Here is a 26,284-nt window from a genome sequence, read left to right on the forward strand (position 1 = left end):
GGCTAATTTATCTCTAAAAGAAGAAAAACATTTTTCATAAACTTAGTGTAGGCTGAGTGTACAGAGTTCACAAAGCTTACAGTACTGTAATGTTTTAGGCCTTCATATTTACTCACCACTTACTCATTGACTCAACCAGATCCACTTCCAGTCTTGCAAAGCCCCTTTATAGTAAGTGCCTTAAATAGGTGCACGATTTTTTAAATCTTTTATACCACATTTTTACTGTACCTTTTCTATGTTTAGATATATTTAGATACACAAATACTTATAATTGTATTGCAATTGCCCATAGTATTCAATACCGTCACATGCTGTACAGGTTTGAAACCTAGGAGTGACAGGCTATGCCGTACGTGCAGAGTAGGCTCTCCCAGGTAGGTTTGTGTAAGCGCTTGCCAGACAGAGAGATACATAGAGACAGAAAGCGAGAAATCACCCCCCGGGGGGATGGTCATGCTGCAATCCCTTCTCCTCCATTCTCCTCTTGAGATCCTGGGCATGCATGCACACGCGCCTGGTGTGAGTTTTAAGCCACCGGGTCCGGGACTCGAACCACGGTTGACTACGTGGGAGTCCAGCGACATAGCCATTAAGCTAACTGCTGATTCCCCCCCAATGTGATTTTCAAGCTGTCAAGTCTGCGACTCAGATTGTGGACAGCAACGTGGGAGTCCAGCACCTTAACTACCTGGCCACCTGCTGGTCCTCATACAGACTTATTTTAACATACCTGTGCATACGAGAGCCATACAAAATGTACTTCAAAGAGAAGCCAATTGGTTGTAGGTTAAACACCCCCATACAGGAGAAAGTAAATGTGAGAGAGGGGATGACTTGGTTCAATGCTCAGACAATGTTTAGTAAATGATTCTCTCTGGAAACTGAATAAAACCAAGAAGTTACTGAAAAAAAAAAAGAGGTAAAGAAACTACACAAGAATAAAGATTGTCTAAAGATGAAGTTCCTTACATAATGTCTCAGAGCTGCCCTCAGAATAGGTTTACTAGATAAGAAACATGTAGTCTTTCTTGTCTCTGGTTGCCTGATCAGAGTCCTAGAAAGGGGATTTTAGATGATTGTATTACTATTGGAAAGGAATCTCAAGCAGGCAAATAAATTCCAGAGAGGTCTTGCTTGTACTTGGGGTAGGGGAGAAGAAACAAGTTACAGAGACCTTGAATCTGAGACAACTTTTAAGGCCTCTTAGCATGACAAAGTGATAGTGTTTGGGGTATCAGTTTCTGAGCCTCAATACCACTTTGAGTAAAGAAGGGAAGATGTATTATTGCAATGATCGTTTTTTCATAGGATCGTTGGTGGCAGATCACGGTTACAATGTCTGAATCAGTAATCCTTCGTAGTGTGAAGAAATTTGGAGAGGAGAATCATGATTTCGAGTCCGTTAAATCATGTAAGTAGATTTTTCTCACAATGACTTTTGTACGTGGAAAAGTGGGAATAAAAGTGGGCAGTTTAGTGAAGTTTCAAGAGCAACAACAGAAAGTCAGTCAAAATATGTAGGCTTACGCATGGTAGTGTGGCTCTCCCTAAAAGCCATGTGACGTAGCATCTGAAAGCACTAGCTAGGTAAGAACGTACAGGTGTGGATGAATGAAAGTATTTCCCATAAACATTGCTTATCTAGAGTAAGATTGTTCCAGCACTGGCTCTTATTATTTTTCTGAGGGTGAGACAGGTCCTTCAAGCAGGGTCTTCGTGCTATGACCCAGCCCTAGTTTCAACTGGCCCATGTGACAGGCACATACACATGCACTCTGTGCAAGGGAGACCCCAGGAAATGAACTCGGGACCATCCCGTGTGGGTCCGCATTTCAGAGTGTTGTGTTACTGGCTGGCTCCAACTCTGACTATCACCATTGACGTTATTCTGTATCACTAGTGCCAGAACAGTCGTTTAGTGAATATTGCTTTCTGAGTGGAGCTATACCGAGACTCTGCTGACCGCAATGAGTTAATGTGGAATATGGCCCGTTGAACTGGTACAGGGCAATTGTAGATTAATTGTAGATTATTATTATATAGATGATTCTAGGCTATTATCATTTTTAAGTTCTATGATTTCACATTTATAGGTAAACCGACTTGGATAAATTTGTTTAACTTGGCAAAGGTCACATGAATGATAATTAATGAAGCCATAATTTGAATCCATTTTTGCCTGAGTCTCAAACCTTAGATATTACATTTTATCTATACTCTAAAGTCCCTTTACTCTTATCAACATTAAATTAAATTAATATCAGGAAAATGAGAATGTGCTGTTTTATGAGGGTGAGTGACAAAGCACCTTAGAGCTCCTTAGAGCTGACTTTGCCTGCATCCATGATCTTGAACACCCACTTTCTTCATGACCTTGAACAGCTTTCTACTGTACATGTACTCTGGTCCATTCTAGGGAAAATAAATGGGACTCAATCCTATGGCTTCTACTGGTATGGAAATGTCAATGACATCCTATTGTTCAGTTAATTTGTGATTTATTTTTAAAATAGATAAATCCTGGGACAGCCTGTGACCTGGTGGTTAAATGAGCTGGATCCCACATGGCTGACCACATGGTTCAAGTCCTGGCCCTGGCAACTGGGAAAACATGCCAGGCACATGATGGAGAAGAGATTATGACTTGACCATGTGTGAGGCAGGGAGCTTTCTTGCTTTCCCTCTCCCTCTGTCTCTTTCCAGTAAGTGCATGCACACTCTGGCAAATTCCAAACGTTATTTTTTTAAAAAGATAAATCTTGATGTTTATTTATTAAGTATGTATTTATTTAATTCCATTTGTTATTATTATTAGTTTTTATTTTACCAGAGAGAGACAAAGAGAAAGAGAGAGAAAAAGGGAAAGTGAGAAAGCAAACCTCCATGTCTGGGACTCGAACTGTGGCGGCCATGTGGGAATCCAGTGCCTTTATTTTATTATTATTTTTTTTTGAGAGGTTTTTGCTATAGGGCACGTACACTCTCCAGACAGACAGATAGAGACAGAGAGACAAAAAGTGAGAAATCACCCCCCAGGGGGGATGGCCACGCCGCAATCCCTTTTCCTCCGTTCTCCTCTTGGGATCTTGGGCATGCACGCACACGCGCCCGGTGTGAATTTTAAGTCACTGGGTCTGGGACGCGAACCGCGGTTGACTACATGGGAGTCCAGTGACATAGCCATTACGCTAACTGCTGGTCCCTCCAGTGCCTTTAACCACTACGCCCCCTGCCAGCCCCACATCATGATGTTTCTAAAGAACCAAATAGTAAATAGATATTACTTTTATTTTATAGTTCTAAAAATTCAGATTTTTCTCATTAATTTAGAAATGTTGATCTTCATTTGATATTCAGAATATACACGTATTTCATATTCTGAAGAAAAATCCAGAAATGTAGTTAAAACAACAGTTCTGAACCTGAGAGTCTTTATCTATAATGTGGAGAGAGAGAGTAACAGAGAGCGAAAAGAAAAAAGAAAGTAAATAATAATTTTATAAAGTTCCATGAATAGAAATAATTTATAACTATTCCCCAGAGCAAAATTATGAATGACTATGCTGTATTTTGTCATTATTAACTGCTTTACACATTGTTTTTATTTTGACAGGTAACAATGATAAGAAATCAAGGTAAGTTACTGAATATTTTGACAATGCAGCATCTTTTCTAAAATAACTTCATAATATTCCTGTAAAAGACACAAAGTACAAACAATATTTTCAGGCACATTGCACATTATATAAAAGGGTATATATAATTTGCTCCTTTTCTCTATAAAACATTAATACGATTTGATTTCAAAAACCTTTTGGAATATCCCTCTGGATGAGGTCCATGTCTTTGCTATGTGTCCAGGAACACCACAGAATTTCTGACCTAGTTGAGCAGAGGAAATGCTGGATTATAAAGCATTATTTCATGGGCACAGGGTAAGTTCCTGAACCTCATATTCTTCTACAGGCAAAGAGTAGGAATCTAAAATTTAATTATTAGGTATTTCTCCTTAGCATAAGAGTTTAAATGCTCATCAAACAAATGTCAGCAACTACACTTTGATAGGAAAGCAAGACTAGAGGAGGTCTAATTCAAAAGACAGAAGGGAAACATCAAGTGAGTCCTGAAGTGGAGCTAAGAAAAAGAGGTATTTAAGAAATTTTGGTCCATGGCAGAAGGAGGTATGGGATTGCTAAGATCTGTGTTGGACTGCGAGTGGTAAGGCCAGCCTGGACTCCTGAGAACCACATTTATCTCATAGAATGGAAAAGACAACATGCATGTGGAGCTAGAGGAATGGTCATGAGAGCATGAACAGAAAGCTGAGTGAGCTCTTCTGCTTTTAGGGAGGTCATGTAGAATACGAAGATGACAGAAAAGTTTGATGAAGTTGCTGAGAGGAATGGGAGCGATTAGTAGAGGGAGGAAGTACAGCTTTGTTGTCAGCTGGAGAGCACACATTCCCTCACTGATTCATCTGTTCATTCACTTCACAAACATGAACTGGATGCCTACTGCGTGTCAGACACTGTTTAGGTGTTGAGGATACAGAAATGAACAAAATAGGTTAAAAAAATCTCTGCTCCTGAGAAGGTTACCACTCGCAGTTCATATATAAATAAAATGTATAGGATGGTAGCTAATGATAATATCTTACTTTTTAAGAAGAAAAAGTAAACATACAAATGAAGATATGAAATGGCATGGGGTTTGGATTTTGGATGCTTGAAATTTTAGACTTTGACTAGGAAAGGACTTGTTGAGAAGATGACTTATTTTCTAAAGAATAATTTATTTAATTTTATTTTTTATTTTTTAAAGAGAGAAAGAGAGAGAGAGAAAGAGAAAGCAAGCTGTCAAGTCTGGGAGTCAAACTGCAGCTGGGCATGTGGGAGTCCAGCACCTTAACCACCATGCCACCTACTAGCCCCAAGAGAAGGTGACTTTTATGGGAAGAGTTAAAGGCAGTGAGGGAGGCATCCACATGAGTATCTGGAGAAAGAACTTTCAGAGAGAGGGAATAGCAAAATGTAAACATCTGGAAGTGGAAAATGGTTTGGTCTGGATGAAGGTCGGCAAGAATTCCTCGTGACTGGAACTTTGAGAATGGGAAAGTAGCAGGGAGAACTGAGGTCAGCGAGCTAAGGGGCCAGATCGTGAGGGACTTTGGACAATGTCTCAGTAAGACCTTGGCATTCTGGCTTGGAAAGGAAGCTTGGCAGTTGACTAATAGGCACTGTAGGTGTTGGCATCAGTTACCCCCATGGTGAGATTGCCTCTAGCAGGCCTAGTTGCCTGACTGAAGGAGCAGAGGGACAAACAGCTAGATGGATGCAAAGATGGTTTCCAAGGATGGGTTTAGGGAAAACCGAGGATGATGGTGAGAATGTGATTTAAATGCTGCAGTGGGACCTGGAATGCATGAGGAAGGAAGCAACGTTTGGATGGTTTTGTGATTTTAAGTAACTAGAGGGTTGGGACCAGCAGTTGGTGTAATGGCTATGGCACTGGACTCTCATGTAGTTGAACGCAGTTTGAGTCCTGGACCCGGTGACTTTAAACTCATGCATGTGTGCCCAAGATTCCAATAGGAGAATGGAGTAGAAGGGATTGCAGTGTGGGCATCTCCTCTGGGGATGATTTCTCTCTTTCTGTCTCTTTGTCTCTGTCTTTCTGGCGAGCACACACACCCTATAGCAAAAACCTCTCAAAAAAACAAAAACAGAAACAAACCCCTTTAAATAACTAGAGGGTTTAAAGGGCTACAGATTGCAACTGAGAATGACAAACAGGTGTGGAAGGAGGAAAGAAGTGGGAAAACAAGATGCAAAGGAAGTCACAGAGTGCTAATGGGGCTAAATATGTCAGGAGTCTTGTAGTTCCTGGTGACAGCAAAGGTCAGGGTGTACCCATAAAATGAGTAACTTAGGTAAACTGGAGATCCTAGGAGTTGAGGTCACAGACAGGTCAAGCATGACTTTATGAGAAATGAAATAAATAAGAAATAGTAAAAAAATATGATTTTATGGGGAATATGGGAGTGTTCTTGAATTTTCTATCATATCAACACAATAAATGTAGTTGTAAAATTTTCTAGTGCTAGAAGGAAGCTTAAAAATCAGGTAATCCAACATTTCATGTACCTGCTAGGCATCCGTAGGCACAAACAGGCTAAGAGCTATGAATGAGGTCAAATATTAGGTCACTGAGAAAGTCATTTTTCTATGCAAAAATGCATCATGACTTTCTAGACAACCCAATAGTTATTTGCAGGTATAACTGGAAGTACAAAGAGGATTTTCTACTTGCCCTAACTCTTGGAAAAACCTCAGTGAATCTCCATTGAATCTGAGAATTTGCAATACTGAAATCTCTGAAAGAGATAAATCTAGAAGAACAAAAGTTGGTTTTAAAGATGCCTTATATGTTTGGCCAGAAGTTTCCAGTCAGTGAGTACTTTCTACTAAAGAATGATTTATGAAATCACCAACTATGGAGACTTTCTCTTTGTTTTGGAAAGGATGGTCTCTGTCTCTCTCTCTCTTCAGTGAGGGCATCATGTGCCCTAAGGCCAAAATCTCAGCCCCCCTCCCACCCAAGAAAAATAAAGGAGTGTTCTTTAAATCCCTGTTTCTCTCCTCAGGTTACAAGAAAAGAAGAATGGTGACAGCATTCAAATTGGCTTCTTTCAATTGGTAATAAAACTGTTGATTTGTGACATCAGTTTTACAACTGAATTGTTCACATCATGGAGGAAGTGTTCAATCTTTAGTCATGTCCGCAGGTTTTTAACTACAGTGATTTCTTTTTCAGTCTGAAGCTTTGCCTGTGTGACAACATGCTGAGTAACAATTAGTAATTTAATGTTGATTAGACACATAAGTCCTGTTCAATAAATTACAAAAGAAAATAATCACTAAGCCCATTATTATTTAGTAAGAAAAATCATCCCATAGTTATCACATCATGTATATTTATTTTTATGACTAATCGTTAGAAATTCTGCAATGTGGGTATTTGCTGCATATTTCCATGGGGCGGAGGTTATTTCTAGATACAAATAGTCACTCTTCATTGTCAGTATTCTGGGAGCCAATTGATGTCATCATTGAAATCCCCCCGCCATGTATTTGCCTAGCAATGGCATCAGTGACAAGGATTATTGCCCCCTTAAGTCACAGATGATTAATTAAAAACTAATGTCATCTTGGGAGATAAAGAGAATAAATTCGGAGACTAGGAAGGAAATAATAAGATCTAACAATGTAGAAGTTCGATGTTTTAGATAGTTAATGTGAAGTTCATTCTGATGTAGGTAGTGTGAACGCTACTGCTCAATTAAGATGCTTCCCATAGAATGTAGTGTTGAGTACTATTTATGAGAATCTAGTAACTAAAATGAAATAGTCCTTCTACCTCTCCTGCTTTTCACCCATAGATGATCTCTGAATTCTTTGTTTTTCAAGTTTCGATTTTCTTCATCGACTGACATTTGGCTGATGGTTATGGGAAGCTTATGTGCATTACTCCATGGAATAGCCCCACCAGGTGTGCTACTCATTTTTGGCACCATGACAGATGTTTTTATTGAGTATGATGTTGAATTACAAGAACTCAAGGTTCCTGGAAAAGCATGTGTGAATAACACCATAGTTTGGATCAACAGCTCCCTCCACCAGAATGTGACAAATGGAACAAGTTGTGGGTAGGCTATTTAAAATTTTTTGTGCGTGTGCTTATATCATAAATTCTCATTTCAAATGTGTAAAGCGGACTTGATTTTGGTCAAGCTGGAGTGGTATCTAACTCAAAGAAAACAGAAACATTAATTTAACCATATGTCTAGAAATTACTCTGCCTGAGGTTCTTTCTATCTCACTGTTTTAAAAAATCTTAATAGAAACAGAATTGGACATTGCTTATTACATATATCATTAAATTTAGCCACTTTGTTGACTCTAACCTTGAAAACCACCCTACCAATACTAAGTGCCACCAGAGAGGTGACCCATGAGTTTCACTGAGCCTTATATCCAAAGTTTGCCCTCCCTACCCATACACTAGCTCTCTTCTGTTCCTTAGCTTTGTGACTGGGGCTTATGATTTCCTCGGGCCAAGCTTTTGCTCTGTAGTGGGAATCTCACTAGCATGCTGCATTACGTGGAGCAGGGCCACCAGTCTCAGTCAGTACTCGAGTTTCTGTAGGAGAACGTTGGACTGTGACCGGCAAAGAGTCACACAGAAATAACCAGATCTCAGACAGGTGCAGTCACTGTGCTCCTATCCTTTTTGTGATAAGCCTGACATGCCACCTTGTAATCAATGACTATACAGTGTTTGCAGGGCTGACTCACTGTCATGGCATGGACTTTGCAGCCTGCCTCATGTTACCTTGGGTTCAGAACAAGCTACTTTGCACGTATAAACCCACACACTCACCATAGTGTGGACCAGAGAATCAAAGGCAGAACATGTCTTGGCTAGAAAGACATAAATGGTTCTTCCAAATGAATTTATATTTTTCACCCTCACTTTGGAAACTTTCTACAGGCTTAATACCAGACTATGAATAAGTTCTTTTATATCACTAACAATTTTGCATAATATTATGTACTCTTAGGTTTATTCATTAGTCTCTCCTTCAATCAAAAATTTTTAATACCATCTGTGTATTAGAAACTCATATAAGCATTGAAGACATGAATATATATTTTTAGAGATTTATTTATTTAATTTATTATTATTGAATTTGCTATAGGGCACATGCAGTCACTATAGAGAGAGAGGATAGGAGAGAGAGAGTGAGAAAGCAAGCCACCAGGTCAAGGACACAAACTGCAGTAGGCCACATGGGAGTCCAGAGCCTTAACCACTATGCCACCTGCTGGCCCAACAACAATTTTTAAAGTCTATGTTGTTTGGTATTTGTATAGGGACTTCTGGTTTCTGATGGTTTCTAACTGCAATGATATATCTTTTTCTATTCTTTTCTTTTAACCTTCTTGAGGTTTTGAATATATCTAACTTGTATCTTTCATGAACAGGATGTAGTTGGGTCTTTTTTTCTTTATGAAGTCTTGCCATTTGAGTATATTAATTAATCCATTGCATATACTAAAAACAATACTCTGGAAAGTGAGGAAAAGAACGTCAACTGACTAGAAACCTCAGGTTCCCAAAATACCATAGTTGTGAGTTCCTAGGGTTTCCTTCATGCCTCATATGTGCTAGACAGGGTGCTAAAAAGGCTAGCAAACTGGAAACCCTGATGAGAACAGAACAAAAAAGACCTAGCAAAATTTTGCTATCTCTAAACAGTGGAGCAGAAAGAAGAAAACCTAGACAAAAGCATTTAGGTAATAACTACTTTACTCCAGCCAAATGACAAAGGGAAAAATCATAACCTCACTCACCCACATTAGTCAGTGTCAAGCTGGGAGCTGTTCGTCTGCTTTTCTGTTGCTACAATTGAATACTACAGGTTGAATACTTTTTAAAGAACGAAGTTTAGTTAGCTCATGATTCTGGAGGTCCAAGTATCAGGGTCTTCAGGCTGGTTGGGACTTTCTGCAGAGACTTGGGTGTTGTAAGGCATTACATGGGGAGAGGGCAAGAGCTTGTGTCTTGATTTCTCTCTCTTTTCTTATAAAACCACCATTATTCAATCATTGGGGTCCTTGATGACTCAATGTAATCCTAATTACCTCCAAAGGCCCCAGATCTTAATACCATAGTTGAATAAGTTCCTTCCCTTTGATACAATCACAGTATCCATGAATTTCTTTCTTTCTTTCTTTCTTTGTTTTTGTTTGTTTGTTTGTTTATTTTTGGTTTTATTTATTTATTTATTTATTTATCTTGGAGAGTTTTGTTTTGCTCTAGGGTGCGTGCACTCACCAGAAAGACAGAGAGACAGAAAGTAAGAAATCACTCCCCCCAGGGGGGATGGTCACTCCGCAATCCCTTCTCCTCCATTCTTCTCTTGGGATCTTGGGCATGCACGCACACACATCTGGCGTGAGTTTAAGCTACCAGGTATGAGACTCGAACCACGGTCTACTACATGGGAATCCAGCAACATAGCCATTATACCAACTGCTGTTCCCATAATATCCACGAATTTCAACACATGAATTTTTTGGACTATACAGTAGCTGGGTGGTAATGAGTCCATCCTGTGTCACTCCTGCACTCCTTGGTGTCAGTGAGAATATGTGGGGACTTTGAACCACCCTTACTGAGGCACCTCTCCCCTTCCTGCTTGGGTGGGGTCAGAAGGCAAGACATTTACCATCACCCTCATAAAAGGAGAAATTGAGACCTCAGATGAAAGAAACCAAAAGTCTTGGATTCTAGTTGACTTACTGTAAAAGCATGACTAAAGGAAGTTTTCTAAACAGGAAATAATGAAAAAACAAATCTCAGACATCAGGAAGGAAAAACATGGTAAGCAAAACCACGAGTAAATGCAACAGACTTTCTTTCTCTACTTGAGTTTTCTAAATTATAAAAACTAATCTAAATGCTGATGAATATGTGGAGGAGGTGGTCACTCATACATTGTTGGCAGGAACGTAAAATGCTATGATTACTCCAGAAAACAGTGTAGCAATTTTTAAAAAAACTCAAATACGGTGGCCAGCCGGTGTGATGGTGGTTAAGGCACCTCACATGACCAACCAGAGTTTGAGTCCTGGACTGGTGGCTTGCTTTCTCACACCTGCCTCTGCCTAGTCTCTCTGGTAAGTGCACATGCCCTATAGCAAATTAAAATAAATATTAATTAATTAATTTAATTGAATAAATAATTCATTTTTAAAACACAAAACTAAAATATGACCCGGCAAATCCACATTTGGGAATTTATACCAGAGAAATGAAAACTTATGTTCCCATAAATACCTATATCCAAATGTTTACTTGTAATAGACAAAGACTGGAAACAACCCAGGCAGCCTTCAATGGGCAAGGGGTTAAACAAATAGTGACACATATATCTATACTGTGGAATACCATTTAGTAATAAAAAGGAACAAAGTTTTGATGATGAAAGTTGAAAAAAAAGTTTTGATGACTGAAAGAAAAGTCAGTCCCAACAGATTACATACTGTATGATTCCATTTATATAACATTTATGAAATAACAGTATTATAATCTTGGAAAACAAGTTGGCAGTAGCCAGGGGCTAAGGAAGAGGAGGAACTTGTATCTTTCATGGATAGGATGTAAGTTGGGACTTTTTTTCTTTATGAAGTCTTGCCATTGGAGTATATTATTTAATCCATTGCATATACTACAAACAAAGTAGTATGAGAGTATGTAAAGGTATAAAACAGCAACATGAGGAACTCTTGCAGTGTTGAGAATATCAATATCCTAGTTGTAATATTGTCTTGTAATGTTGTAAGATGTTAGCATTGGGGGAAAACTGGACAAAGGATATATGTAAGTCTTGATGTATTATTTCTTACAATTTAGTGGGAGTCCATACCTATTTCAAAATAAAAACTTAAATTAAAAACAAGTAAAAAACAGCTCTCTGGGAGGGAAAAAAAAAAAACATGGTCATGGATTCTCTGAAATGAAAATGCTACTGTATTGCATGGACAATGATAAGTCAATTTTTCATAGCTAAATGCCCCATGCATTAAGGGGTACAGAGCTTCCACAGTTCTGAAATTAGAACATGTACTGTGGACAGCTTGTACCACTCACTCAGCCTGGAGTTGACAGTGATGTTCTCTCCAATACTCTGATATGTTAGTGCTTCAGGGTCTCTGACACAGGAGAACCATTGGAAGACTCTTTATTCATCAATGCGCTAGAGACCACCTAGGTGTTTAAAATGAAAACCTAGGGCTTTAGTAAATTTGAGACCTTGATGTATGACTTGGTTGATACAATTTTATGATGCTTTTGTTTTTCCCAAGAAGTGAAGTAAGACTTCTCATGTCTTAATAATTTGTAAAATATCTTTTACCTTTCCCAACTAACTGTCATTTCTCACCCCTCTTCTCTAGCCAACAAAGTCAGGGGACTCTTAATCCATTCAAGCAGATTTATGTCAGTTTTGCTGTTTAAAAAATGGTGCTTTTCTGTGGTCCCAATCACCTCCTCACTTGATAAGATGTTTTCCAAGGTTTTATGATCATAAGACCTTTCCACCATGCAGATGGTGAAAAACTTAATGTGCAATCCAGGGACTCAAGTCAGGCCTGCTCTTCTGGTTCCTATTGGTTTTTCTGATTAGATTTGTCTTGTTCCAGAAATATTCCCTAGTAGTCTCCAAAGTCCCCAAACTTTTTCCCAGAATAAAATAGGAATGGGTTAATTGATCCCTTCAGGGCACTTCAGGAGTGAGAAGTCATACACTACACATGTCCTTATCTGCAACATCCAGTAGTGATGGCACTCTTGAACTTTGCCCAGGAAATCCTAAAGCTGGATGGATGCCCAATACTCTCAATCCACATGTGTTCATTCATAAGCTGACAGCTGTGTTTTTCAGGACAGGGACTTTATCACCTCTGCTTAAAAGTATCTATAATGAATGCACCACAGACAATCTAAGTAAAACTTTTTTTTGGGGGGGGGAAAGATTTTTGCCATAGGGGGTGTGTGCTTACCAGAAAGACAAAAACAGAGAGACAGAAAGCAAGAAATCACCCCCCAGGAGGGATGGCCACACCGCAATCCCTTCTCCTCCATTCTCCTCTTGGGATCTTGGGCATGCACGCACATGTGCCTGGCATGAGTTTAAGTCAACAGGTCTGGGACTGGAACCACAGTTGACTACATGGGAGTTAAGCGACATAGCCATTATGCTAACTGCTGGTCCCATCTAAGTAAAACTTTAAAAAAAAATAATTACTTATTTTTGTTATTATTATTTTAATTTGGTGAGACAGAGATAGAGAGAGGGAGAGAGAATGGGAAAGTGAGAAAGCAAACCACTGGTTGACCATGTGAGAGTCCAGTGCCTTAACCACCACATCACCTGCCAGACCCTAAGTAAAACTTTTTAAAAAATGTTTATAGTAAAAAAAAAAGGGATCAGGAGTTGACACGATGCCTACGTCGCTGGACTCTCACGTAGTCAACTGTGGTTCAAGTCCCAGACCCGGTGGCTTAAACTCACTCTGGGCATGTGTGTGTGTGCGTGCCTAAGATCCCTAGAGGAGAATGGATGAGAAGGGACTGTGGCATGGCCATCCCCCCTGGGGAGTGATTTTTCGCTTTCTGTCTCTCTGTCTCTCTCTGTTTTTCTGGCAAGCACACATGTCTGATAGCAAAAACTTATCCAAAAAAAAAAAAGGTTCATAGTTTTCTGTTTTCAGACATCCAAATTTTATTTAACAGACAGAAAACTAAGAGCAATGATTCATATACATTAGAAGGCTTTAATCTTAGTAATACATTATTCATGCTATACAGAGAAACTTAGCTTTTGTAAGACCCTCTGATTGTGAATATTTTTTTGTAAACTGTGATTTTCTAGATCTAGCTTATTCTTGAGTTCCCCTTAGTTATCATGATAGATTGGGAATGTGGTGAGCAGATGACATTTTTAGTTGGTTTGGAGATGGGCAGAGCAGTTGACTGTGGCAGTTATTTTCCTTCTTAATAATGTTTTGAAGGTCAAAGGAAAATCAAGAAATATTTATTGACTACCTGCTACCTATAAGGTATTATACCAGGCTTTGAGCAGTACAACCAAGCAGCATAAGCCCACTCTTGCCTTCAAGTAATTTGAAATCTACTAGCATGACAAACATAAAATACTAAATATATTCATTGTAGATACTGACCAATAGTGTAAACAATAAAAACCTTTGTAAGATAATTTATTCTGTATTAAGAGAGTTATATTGCAATATTTGGTCTGAATCCAGTAGAGGGAGGGAATAATTCAAGCTCAAGTTACAAGAGGAAAGTCAATAGTAGAAAGAACACAGGTTGGGGCCAACAGGTGGCATGGTGGTTGGATCTAGGGCTTGAGAAACGATGCCAAGTGCATGTGCGTGTGCATGAGCATATGTACCTCATGACAAGAACCTGAGGGAAAAAAAAAGAAGAAAGAACAGGACAAGACCATCTATACTAAGGTGCTGCTTTCTAATTTTCTAAAGAGATACACTGTATCATCTAACTTGTCCCTGAAGATTGGCATTTTCATCAGCTAATATAATTTTTTTCCATTATAAAATTTATTTCCTGGGGGCACCAGCAGTTAGCATAATGGCTATGTCGCTGGACTCCCACGTAGTCAACCACAGTTCGCGTCCCGGACCCGGTGGCTTAAACTCATGCCAGGCGCGTGTGCCTGCGTGCCCAAGATCCCGAGAGGAGAATGGAGGAGAAGGGATTGCGGTGTGGCCATCCCTCCTGGGGGGTGATTTCTTGCTTTCTGTCTCTCTGTCTCTCTCTGTCTGTCTGGCGAGCACATGCACCCTATAGCAAAAACCTCTCCAAAAATAAAAGAAAAAAAATTAGTTCCTAAAAGCAATTTCAGAATATTTCTTTCTTCCCCTCTGTGGCCCTGCCAATCCCAAACCCTGTGTCTCAGCATGGTATCTCTGCTGGGAAAAATGCCAAAGATATTTCTTGCTAATCCCCACAGGGTCTTAGCTTCAACCTTAAAAATTGTTCTGGTGAGTAAATCTTCATGGGCTGTAGTAAGCAGAAAGACAGGGCTAATAGAACACTTTTCTTCCCCAGGGGGAGATGACACAGACATTTTTCACATTATCAGTCTGAGCTGGAGAAGTTGAAAAGCTAACTTAGATTCCTGGAGGAGGTCAATGTAAGCTTCCCGATTTAGAGCGCACATCTTTCTGTCAGTGTCTTTTCAGAGAGCCTGCCTGGCTTTTGAAGGCCTTTCTTAACTATGGTTGTTCTATCACTGCATGATGAATATGAGTGAAAGGGACAAAGGTGGACCAAGCTCTGGGCTGTCATTTAGGATCCCCTGGCTACTAGCAACTGACCAGTTAATTATTTCACAGTCCTAGCATACCCACCTATAAATATGAAGGAAATAGGTTATTGCTGAGATTGATACCATGAGGTATATTTAGAGATTTGGCTAGATTGATTATAATTCTGCACAAATGTTTTATTTGTATTTAATAAAAATATATAATTCATGTCTTAAATCCCTCTGCATCTGCAAATGTTATCCTTTGTAACTCGATCATACTTGTAATATTTCACTTTTTTTTTTTTCTCATTTGAAGGTTGCTGGACATTGAAAGTGAAATGATTGCATTTGCCAGTTATTATGCTGGAGTCGCTGTCCTAGTATTTGTCGCAGGATATATGCAAGTAAACAGCTTCTCTGTTTATTTATCCATCAACATCTGGGTTCAAAGACATTACAATGAAATGCAAAGTGTGGTCTTCAACTTCTTTTATTTAAAAAAATATTTTTAGAGAGAGAATTTGCTATAGGGTGTGTGTGCTTGCCAGAGAGACAGAGAGAGACAAAGAGACAGATAGCAAGGAATCATCTCCTGGGGGGATGACCACACCACAATCCCTTCTCGACTCCAGTCTTCTCTTTGTATTTGGGGCACACATGCACAGACTTCTGGTGTGAATTTCAAGGCACCGGGTCCAGGACTCAAACCGCAGTCAACAATGTGGGAGTCCAGTGATGTAAGCATTATGCCATCTGCTGCTCCGTGGTCTTAAACTTCTAAACTATTCAGAAGCCCCCAGAACTACAGTTCTCCTTTAGGAGGATATGAAAGAATGGGAGGGAATCCTCCTCTCAGGCAGGTAACTGAGAAGAATATAACCAGTTGTCCAGGGAGATGAGAAATAAACTTTTAGTTGTAATGGTCTGTCCTTTCCTGCCCTTTCCTCTTCATCTCTCTTCTAAACTCAGATGTGGACAGTTATGAGTGTTTGTAGAGGGAGAGTGAGTAGTGTGGAGAAAAAGGTACAGGGAGGTGGAGAAAAGCAAAGTTTACTTTTTTTTTTTAAGAGAGATTTTTGCTATAGGACACGTGCACTCACTGGAGAGACAGAGAGAGACTGAGAGTCAGGATCTTGGGCACACATGCACACGTATGCAGTGTGAGCCAGAACTCAAACCACAGCTGACTACATGGGAATCCAGCAACATAACCATTATGCCATCTGGTTGTTCCAAAACTTACTTTCTTTTAAAAAGAATTTATTTATTACATGAATGAGAGAGAGAGACAGCATCTCCAACAGAGTTCTGAAGCCATGTTCCACTCCAGCCTCAGCAGGCCCCAGCCAGCCCCAGATGACCATGGGCGTGTGTGGGCCAGTATTCTCTGGGCGGTCCCCAGACACAAACCTGAAACCTCCTCACATGGGTCAGCTTCACAGAGTGTTGCATTTTACCACTGTGCTACCGTGACACCCTCTCAAAATTTACTCATTTTCTTTTTCATTGCTAAAGTCTCACCAAACTAGATTCTAACCCATATTCTATAAATATTAATAGATCATATTTTAGATTTAAGTCATGGAAGAGCCTGGGGGTTACTTAACCCCTAATAAAGAAAAAAAAATTCATCTTCTGCGACTTTTTGTAGAAAAACCCCAACAAATTCCTTACCATTTATTTACTAATGTCTGGTAGTGTTGGTTGTTGAGATATGAATCCATTTTTCCCCATCTAGTACTGGGTATTTTAATGATAGGCTTGCCTTTTTAAATTAAGGTATATCTATTAGCGGATTAGATTTCTGATTTATGTCATAATTTTTGTCTTAGGTTTCCTGAAAATATTACCTGAACTATCATGAACATTTAAAGGCAGACGGATTAGGGAAAAATTCACTTAAGAGTGGCAGCAAAAATACTGATTTTAGAGTAATACTATCTTATTTTTGATGCTGTGAGCCTTGCTTTACATGTGAGGAAAGTGGAGCCCGATGGGGTGAAGTCCAGAGACTGTGGGTCTGCTTAGATGCCAGAGCTAGAGCCAAGCCCGAATCACTGCTCCGTGTAGAGTTGTTCTGCTCAACTCCACTTTAGCAGCAACAGATTTTAGAGCTCACATCTTAGTTTCCAAAAAGAAGCATTTTGTGAATGATTTTCTCTTTTTTCTCAACTCTTACATTGCAAATATTTTCTTCGGAAAAGAGAAGAAATTAACGAATGTTTGTAATAGTGCAATGCCATGTCCATTTCCAGATATGCTTTTGGGTAATTGCTGCAGCTCGTCAGATACAGAAAATCAGAACAATTTATTTTAGGAAAATAATGAGAATGGAAATAGGATGGTTTGACTGCAATTCAGTGGGAGAACTGAATACAAGATTCTCTGAGTAAGTCGATGGTAGAACATTGTTTTAATACGTGAGTTTTTTAAATAATAAAACTTGTTTCTAAATAAAATATCAATGCGAAAACTCTTGTTTATTGTTGATAGGTTTTGTGTCTTAAGTTGGTCTTTCATGGATAGCATGGTTTTTTTTCATAGGCAATGTCTTATCAAGTATGATTATTAAAAATCAAAAGTCAAGGTACTACAGATTGGTTTGTGGGCCATTGGTTAAAATATTAGAAAAGAAGTATTGTAAAATAGAGCTAAGAGAAATAGAATAATTTGACTTCAGAAGGAGAAATTGAGGCTGTCACAATCTGTGGGTATTTAAGGAAAAACAAAACAGTACAATTAGGAATAATTATCTTGCTATGTTTATGAAGGCAATTTCCATACAGGAAAACAAAACAAAATGAAACATTCAAAAACAGTTTGAGAAAGACAAACTAAATAAACTAAATTTAAATTCTGTTTATGCCTAAACATTAGTTTAGTCACAGCCCTCCAGATATTCTGAATGAACCCTGAATAATTAGAGCCAGTTGAACCCTACTGAATTAAACCTAAGGTTCCATGAAAAGCAATCAGTGCATAGAGGAGATAAAACATCCTGAAAGTTGGGGCCCTCAGATTCCAGCACTTATTCTGCCCCTTACTTACTGTAACCTTGAACAGATACCCTGGCTAGAGTACAGTGGTCTAGACTTTGGGTAAGGTCTTCTTGCTATGAAGTCCCAAGTCCTATTTGTTCCATTTGGACAAGGTATTAAGGGAATGTTCTCAGGAATATAAATTTAATTTAATTATATTCAACCTATATGCCTTGTGGAGCACTTAACTTGTACTCTTACTCTTAAGGAACTTTTACCACTTAAAGTGGGAGGGAAAATAAAAGCAAGCAAATAAATAAATAATTATAACTAACACATATGGATTCCTATTATATGATAGACACTGTCCTACATACTTTACATATACTAACTAATTTAATAGTCATTGCTACTCATTGAGGTAAGGTTCTATTATTATCCTCATTTTACCTATGAGGAAACTTAGGCATAGAAAGATGGAGTAGCTTGTTCAAGAAGAGTTTATATTCAGAGTCTGGCTCCAGAATCTGTGCTCTTAACTATTATTCTATATTGCTTACAAGGTGCTCTTAACTATTATTCTATATTGCTTACGTGTAGAATGCTGTAATTATACACACACACACACATACACACACACACACACACACACACACACACAGAGAGAGAGAGAGAGAGAGGGAGATAAAGGTATACAGATTAAGTACTCATTGCTGTGGAAGTGCAAGGAAGACATTGCTTCTTCCTGGGGGCCCATACAAGGCTTACGAATGAGGTGGTATGTGACTAGAACTCTGAGGCTAAAAGGATTTAGCAGACATGAAGAAGGGCTCTTACAGACCAAAGATATTGGCTATAAGAAAGATGACTTCTAACAGCATTTAAGAATGTTCAAAGGACACCAGTTGGGAAAGTTGGGCTAAGGACCAATTTAGTTGGCCCGGAAGAGAAGTAAATCCAAAGTACAGCAAATTTTCCAAGATTCAAGAAGCCATTGTGCTACAAGGGCATGAGGGTACAGAGATAGGAATGTTTAGAAGGGAAGGACTTAGATTTCTCAGCAAGATATTTGAATTGACCAAATGCAGTTGAGTGACCTAAGCCTCTCTGGTTTCCAGTGATATCAATAAAATCAATGACGCCATTGCTGACCAGATGGCCCTTTTCATTCAGCGCATGACCTCAACTGTCTGTGGGTTCCTGTTGGGATTTTACAGAGGTTGGAAACTGACCTTGGTTATTATTTCTGTCAGCCCTCTCATTGGGATTGGAGCAGCCATCATTGGTCTGGTAAGAATGTCTTTTTGCTGCTCTGCATGAGAAGACACTTGTACCCATAAACAGCTCAAAAGGGAAGCTTGAGTCCCTTCTTCTGAGTGTGTTTAGTCAATATAATGATCACTATTCTGTTTTATTTTGTTTGATTAGTCCCCAGTATCAAATGCCAGTCAGTAGATTAGAGGTTAGTGATGTTTTAATAAGGTAGTTATTATTTTATTAACAGTGAACAACTAAATTTATCAAGCATTTATTATTTTGTCAGGCACTATGAGGAACTTCATCTTTGTTGTCTCTCATCCTTATGACTATCTTATAAAGTGAGCATTTACACCGTTTTAAAAATAAGAAACTGAGGTTTGGAGAGGTAAAGAGGTTTTCTGGTACTGCACTGCTAGCAAGTGGCAGAGTGCGAATCACGTTGAAGGGAGTCAGACTCTAAATTCTCACCCATTCTCCCATGTTCTTAAGTTTTTCACGTTCTTCCAATCTCATATGCTCCCCTCAAAAAGGTCCAGCAAGCACCCCCGATGGGTAACAAGCACATAAAAGAGATTTATGCAACCATCTCTTCGTTTTCCATTCCATCTGATCAGTTTCAGAGAGATCCCCTGACCCATTCTGAGCATAATCCCTGTCATTGCCTCTGTTCCCCAGGTATTCAGATCAAGACAGAGTGTAGGAGTGAGAATTTTGGGTCACTCCAGTTAGAAACACTCCCAAGATTTAAAAATGATTGTTTCTTACTTACAGCCATGTTAGATTGCACACTATTGGGTACATTAATAATTTGCTGCAAACGAGAATAAAATTCAAGTGAAAAACTGCACACACATTCCCACATCCTTGAATATTAGGTACCAGTCTCCATAATGATATTTTCCATGAAAATATTCCCACAATCCCTAGCAATATATTCCTCAAACATTTCCCAGGCAATATAGAAAAATGGTTTAATGGTTTAGAGTGACAGTAACAAAGAGCTCATTCAGCGTCACAAGATCACCACCTGGCTCTACCACTAACAAGCAGTGTGACTCAAGAAAAATCCACTTAACCCACTAACACCTCAGTTTTCTTATATTCAAAATAGGGATTGTATATCCAAAAGTTGTGATGAGTCAGGGCATAATTTACCTTATGCACTTAAACACAGTGTCTGGCACCAAATCAATTATTAAAGAGAGATTGACTTTTTCCCCCAATCCACTACATCATGCAAACTTTACAACAATTATCCCTACCAAACACATTCCAGCTGTGTTACAGGGAACTCTCAGTTTCCACAGAGGGGTATTCAGGGTTCCACTAATATTTGATTTAGCTTTCCCCCAAACATATTTAATCTCTTTTGTCAAATCTGTGATAAATTAATATACACACTCAAATAGATAACAGATCACATTTTAATGCATTGGAGACTAAAAACATTACTCAGTTAACTTGGTTTTAAACAGACCAAGAACATAGTTTCTCTCGTCATCTCAGTGCCCATATTCTACCTTCTGGTAAGTGTGTCACTGATTGGGAATGTCAGAGCGCTGCACTTCTCTCTCACATTCAAGTCTGTGCATGCTTGCTCTGGTAAAATAATACAAGTGACTTCACTAGGCTCACTTCAAAGGCAGGACACACACACATGAAAGGCAGAGATGGGCAGCATGTAACACATGAGAAGTTTTCACAGGCTTCATATACTTTTGTTTGATTTTTATATGTATGATGAGAAGCATGAGAAATTTTAAAAATGCTTTCTGATATGTATCTTTTGAACTCCTATATAGTTTAATTGAAGTGTTCTGAGATTACTTAATGTGTCACTATCATGGACACACACACATGAAAGGCAGAGATGGGCAGCATGTAACACATGAGAAGTTTTCACAGGCTTCATATACTTTTGTTTGATTTTTATATGTATGATGAGAAGCATGAGAAATTTTAAAAATGCTTTCTGATATGTATCTTTTGAACTCCTGTATAGTTTAATTGAAGTGTTCTGAGATTACTTAATGTGTCATTATCATAAAAACAGATACCATTGGGACCAGCAGTTAGTGTAATGGCTATGTCGCTGGACTCCCATGTAGTTGACTACGGTTCATGTCCCAGACCCTGTGGCTTAAAACTCACGCCAGGTGCGTGTGCGTGCGTGCCCAAGATCCCGAGAGGAGAATGGAGGAGAAGGAACTGCGGCATGGCCATCCCCCCTGGGGGGTGATTTCTCGCTTTCTGTCTCTCTGTCTCTCTGTCTGCCTGGTGAGCGCACGCACCCTATAGCAAAACTTCTCAAAAAAAAAAAAAAAAAAGATACCATTCACAACTACCTAATTTTCTTGTTGCTGTGCTGCCAGTACATATTTCAGGAAAAAATTAGATAAGGGATGTGATAAAAATTGCAGCGTTGGAACTAGCAAATGATGTAACAGTTATATCACTGGACTCTCACATAGTTGACAGCAGTTTGAGTCCCAGACCCGGTGGCTTAAAACTCATGCTGGGCATGTGTGTGTGTGCGCCCAACATCCTGAGAGGAGAATGGAGGAGGAGGGATTGCGATGTGGCCATCATCCAAGGAGATGATTCCTTGCCTTCTGTCTCTCTGGTGAACACAGACACCCTATAGCAAAAATCTTTCTCAAAAACAAACAAAAAAACTGCAATGTTCTCCATAATGCCCAAATTAAAATTTTAGTGTTGTTGAAAATAGCTTCGCTATTTTTATTGCTGCCTTTTTAATTCACAAAGTTTATAAAATGTGGACTTAGGTGATGTGTGGTGGTACACAGATGGCACCACAGTCTGAGAGGCTGGAAGCCACACTCAAGGCCTGGGATAATTTTTCTGGGCCATGCTGAGCATGCTGGGTATATTGCCTATGCCTGTAATTCTAGCTAATTGGAAGACTGGGACATGAGGGTTGTGGTATGATGAGTTTCTGTGGAAAAAATTAAAAAGTCTATCTCTGTCTCTCTGTCACTCTCTCCCACTTCCTCTTTCGTTAGTTGATCTTACATAGTATTTGTTTTGTCTCTTACTTGCTTCTTAATTTATCAAGGGTTTCTTTGGGGATTAATTTTGACTAGGACTCAATCCAAGTCTAATTTTGATAAAGTAATTTGTTAAATATTAAATATAGGTGTCTTTTCATTTCCTTTTGTAAAAATCAAAGTTGTAGTTTAGCCCTAGAATTGAAATGAATGGTGCAATATTCACCTGCAGCTTTCTCTGGAATTGCTTCTGTAGCATGATTCCTTTGTACGTTATGATCCTTTCTCTCATTGCATGTACTCTAACCAGTCGTTTTGGTCTGCATGGGCCTCTGGTCTTTGACTCTGATGTTTGTCTACAAATTGTGCAATGACTTTTGCCTAAGACAATGAAATATGGCATTGTTTGACTTGAATAATTTGTTAATATAGTGATAGAAAGACTGTAGTTTCACAGAATGACTTATTTGGAACTTACTCTGTGAGAGAATTTTGAGATTGACTTTTATTTATTTATTTTTTATTTATTTTTAAAATTTTTTTTGTCATAGGGCACCAATGCTCATCAGAGAGAGACAGAGAAAAGGAAAGTGAGAAGTCATCCCTAAGGGGGATGGCCATGCCACAGTCCCTTCTCCACCATTCTCCTCTAGACACATGCACCTGGTGTGATTTTCAAGCTTTTGGGTCCCGAACTCAAATCATTGTCAACCATGTGGGAGTACCTTAACTTCCACGCCACTTGCTGGTTCTAAGTTGAATTTTAATGGAGTCATTTTGATATATCAATTAATACCCAGGATGCAACTTGACAAAGATCAAACTTGGACCAAATTCTTTCCTCCTGTGGACAATGTTACAGTGAAAATGGTTTGTATTAAGTTGTGCCACATGTTTACTCTGTTAAATGAATTACTGAGTGACAGAGTGACCTACATTATTAGATAGTCTTCATACTTCCTTTTCTTTTTTTTGGACTTTAGAGTGTGTCCAAGTTTACAGACTACGAGTTGAAGGCCTATGCCAAAGCAGGGTCAGTGGCCGATGAAGTAATTTCATCTATGCGAACAGTGGCTGCTTTTGGTGGTGAGAAAAGAGAGACTGAAAGGTGGGTTAATTGAAATGCCTGCCACTTTCCTGAATTTTATCAATCAGCATAGTGCTCTGAATCTTCTCCACTTAGTATTGAGTGGCAGATCAACCTTGGTCTATAGCATCAAGAGGGAGCATGTGTTTTCAAGGTAGCTAGGCAGAGTAATTAGAACTGGTCAAAGAATCACAAGAAGTCATGAGCCTTTAGCAATGTTTTTCTGAAGATGTTGGAGTTGGTGATTTTTAGAAAGACAACTTAGATTAGATAGTTATTCAAATGCTAATAGTATTATGTGCCCATATCATACCTTATGTCAGTCTAGAATGCATTTAGACTACATTAAATACTAATTATATTTACTAAAAGAAAACAGACATGAGACAATACAGCTGGTCCCACAGAAATACAAGGAGGGGGAAGAATGGGCGAAATGGAGGAATTATGATTAATGGAAATGGAATTGTGCATAGATAAAAGAAACAGTGGCTAATGTTATAAAATACATAAAGAGAATGTGGTTAACAACTTACTGCATATAATGTTTCAAATGATTAAGTATAGGTATACTAAACACATTGATTTAATTATCACACATTGTATGCATGTTTAAAAATCATATTGTAGCAACTGTTATATCAATAAAAACTATTTATTAAAAAATGGAATACAAAAGATAACAGGCTACTGTGCACAATTATGCCTCAGTAAACTGGATAACCTAGAAGAAAGGGATAAATTCCTAGAAACATATAACCTACTAAGACTAAATCATGAAGAAATACTAAATATGATCAAATCAATAAAAGAAAGTATGATCAAACCAATCAATATGATCAGATAAATAATAATATTGAACAATAAGACCGAATCAGTAATAAAAATCTCTACTCAAAGAAAGAGCCAGGATCTAATGGCTTCGCTGCTGAACTCTACTGAACATTTTAAGGAATACTAGTATGAGTCCTTCAGCTCTTTCTAAAATAATAAAAGAGAAGAGAATACTTCAAACTAATTTTACAAGACTAGCATTGCTCTGATACCAAAGCCAGACAAGGCCACTATAAGAAAAGAAAATTCCAGGCCAAAATCCCTGATGAACATGGAATGCAAAAATCCTCAACAAAAATACTAGCAAACTGAATTCAACAGTATATGAAAAGCATCATTCACCATGGTCAAGTGGAATTTATCCTTGGGATGCTAGGATGGTTCAACATATGCAAAACAATAAGTGTGATACACTATAGCAACAGAATGAAAGACAAAAAAGGATGATTATTTCAATAGATGTTGAGCAAAAACATTTGACAAAATTCAACATTCTTTCATATTAAAAACTCTCAACAGTTAGGTATAAAATGAATGTACCTCAACACAATAAAAACCATTTATTACAAGCCCACAGTTAAATCATAATGGTGAAAATTTGAAAGCTTTTTCCAAGATTAGGAACAAAGCAAGAATGCCCACTCTTGCCACTTTTAGTCAACATACTATTGAAAATCTACCAGGACAATTAAGCGAGAGAAAAAATTAAAGTCACCCAATTCAGAAAGTAAAAAGTTAAGTTGTTCTTACTGTCAAACAACATGATCCTAAATAATTAAAGAAGTCCTAAAAACTCCACCAAAAAAACCCCAAACATCCAAAAAACCTGTTAGAACTCATAAATGATTTTAGTAAAGTTTCAGGACACAAAGTCAACATACAAAAATCAGTAGTACTTCAGTATAATAACAATAAACTATCAGCAAAAGAAATCATGAAAACAATTCCATTTATAAGAGATACAAAAAATTAATTAGAAATAAATATTACCAAGGAAGAAAAATGTATGTATACTTTAAATTATAGAACATTGATGAAAGAAATTAAAAATGGCATGAATAAATAGAAAGATATTCCATGTTCATGGACTGGAAGAATTAAATTGTTAAAATGTCCATAGTGCTCAAAGCAATCTAGAAATTTCATGTAATTTCCATCAGATTAAAAAGTTTCTGTCCACCAAAGGACACAGTACTTAGTGTGAATTGACAATCCTCAGAATAGGAGAAAACTTTTGTAAACTATACCTCAGATAAGGTTCCGATAACTAGAATACAAAGGAAACTAAAGTGGCTTACCTGGAAGAAAATGATTTAACTCAACTAAAAGATGGGAAAATGACTTGAATAAATAACTTTCTAAGGAAGACATATGAATAGCCAAAAAAAAGCATACAATAAAATGCTCAATATCCCTCATCATAAGGGAGATGCAGATCAAAACTACAGTGAGATACCACCTAACCCCAGTCAGAATGGTAAAGATTAAAAAAGCAAAAAATGATAAGTGCTGACAGGGATGTGGTGAAAGGGGAACTCTCCTACATTGTTGGTAGGAATGTAAATTGGCCAAACCACTGTGGAGAACAACATGCAGGTTTCTCAAAGACCTTTAAATAGAACTACCATATGATTCAGCAATCCCACTCTTGGGTATCTACCCAAAGGACAGGACAGGAGAATGCTCAGTCAGAAAAGTGCTTGCACATCTATATTTATTGTAGCATTATTCACAATTGCTAAGACATGAAACCAACCCAAATATCCACAAACAGATGAATGGATTGAAAAAGTGTGGCACATATTCCCCATGGAATATTATTCAGCCATAAAAAACAACAAGACCCTGGCATTTGATAGAAAGTGGATGAATATGGAAGATTTATTGTTGAGTGAAGCAAGTCAGGCTATGAAAGAGGGACATTGTATACCTCCACTTAACATATACTGACTGTTCACAGTCTATGGTAGAGACTGAAAGACTGGAGCACATAAAAGCATTGAAAATTGTTATGGACACTAGGGACAAAGTGGAAGGAGAGTGGGAGAGGGGAAGAGTGTAGGAAAGAAAATTTGGGGGGGAAATAGAGAGGTAAGACATTTGTGTGACACAGATACGGTTTATTACATGTCGATGATGTGTAGAATATTCTCAACTGGGCTGGTCTGAGGTATATATCATACTGGGTAAAGTC

At 38.4% G+C, this 26,284-nt stretch overlaps 1 protein-coding gene across 3 annotated transcripts in view; it reads left to right on the forward strand.

The window, feature by feature from the left end:
* ABCB11 (ATP binding cassette subfamily B member 11) overlaps positions 1 to 26,284 on the forward strand; it is a 93,646-nt gene that overhangs the window by 7,795 nt on the left and 59,567 nt on the right. For all 3 annotated transcript variants that reach the window (XM_027773845.1, XM_027773844.1, XM_006153563.3), the window contains 8 exons: positions 1,312 to 1,414; positions 3,617 to 3,638; positions 6,647 to 6,698; positions 7,470 to 7,708; positions 15,240 to 15,327; positions 17,179 to 17,312; positions 19,020 to 19,191; positions 23,153 to 23,277. In XM_027773845.1, the coding sequence (XP_027629646.1) occupies positions 1,312 to 1,414; positions 3,617 to 3,638; positions 6,647 to 6,698; positions 7,470 to 7,708; positions 15,240 to 15,327; positions 17,179 to 17,312; positions 19,020 to 19,191; positions 23,153 to 23,277 (935 nt within the window). The remainder of the gene's footprint in view (positions 1 to 1,311; positions 1,415 to 3,616; positions 3,639 to 6,646; positions 6,699 to 7,469; positions 7,709 to 15,239; positions 15,328 to 17,178; positions 17,313 to 19,019; positions 19,192 to 23,152; positions 23,278 to 26,284) is intronic.

This window comes from Tupaia chinensis, unplaced genomic scaffold (genome assembly GCF_000334495.1).
Source record: "Tupaia chinensis unplaced genomic scaffold, TupChi_1.0 Scaffold000381_1, whole genome shotgun sequence".
In the NCBI taxonomy this organism is placed as follows: Eukaryota; Metazoa; Chordata; class Mammalia; order Scandentia; family Tupaiidae; genus Tupaia; species Tupaia belangeri.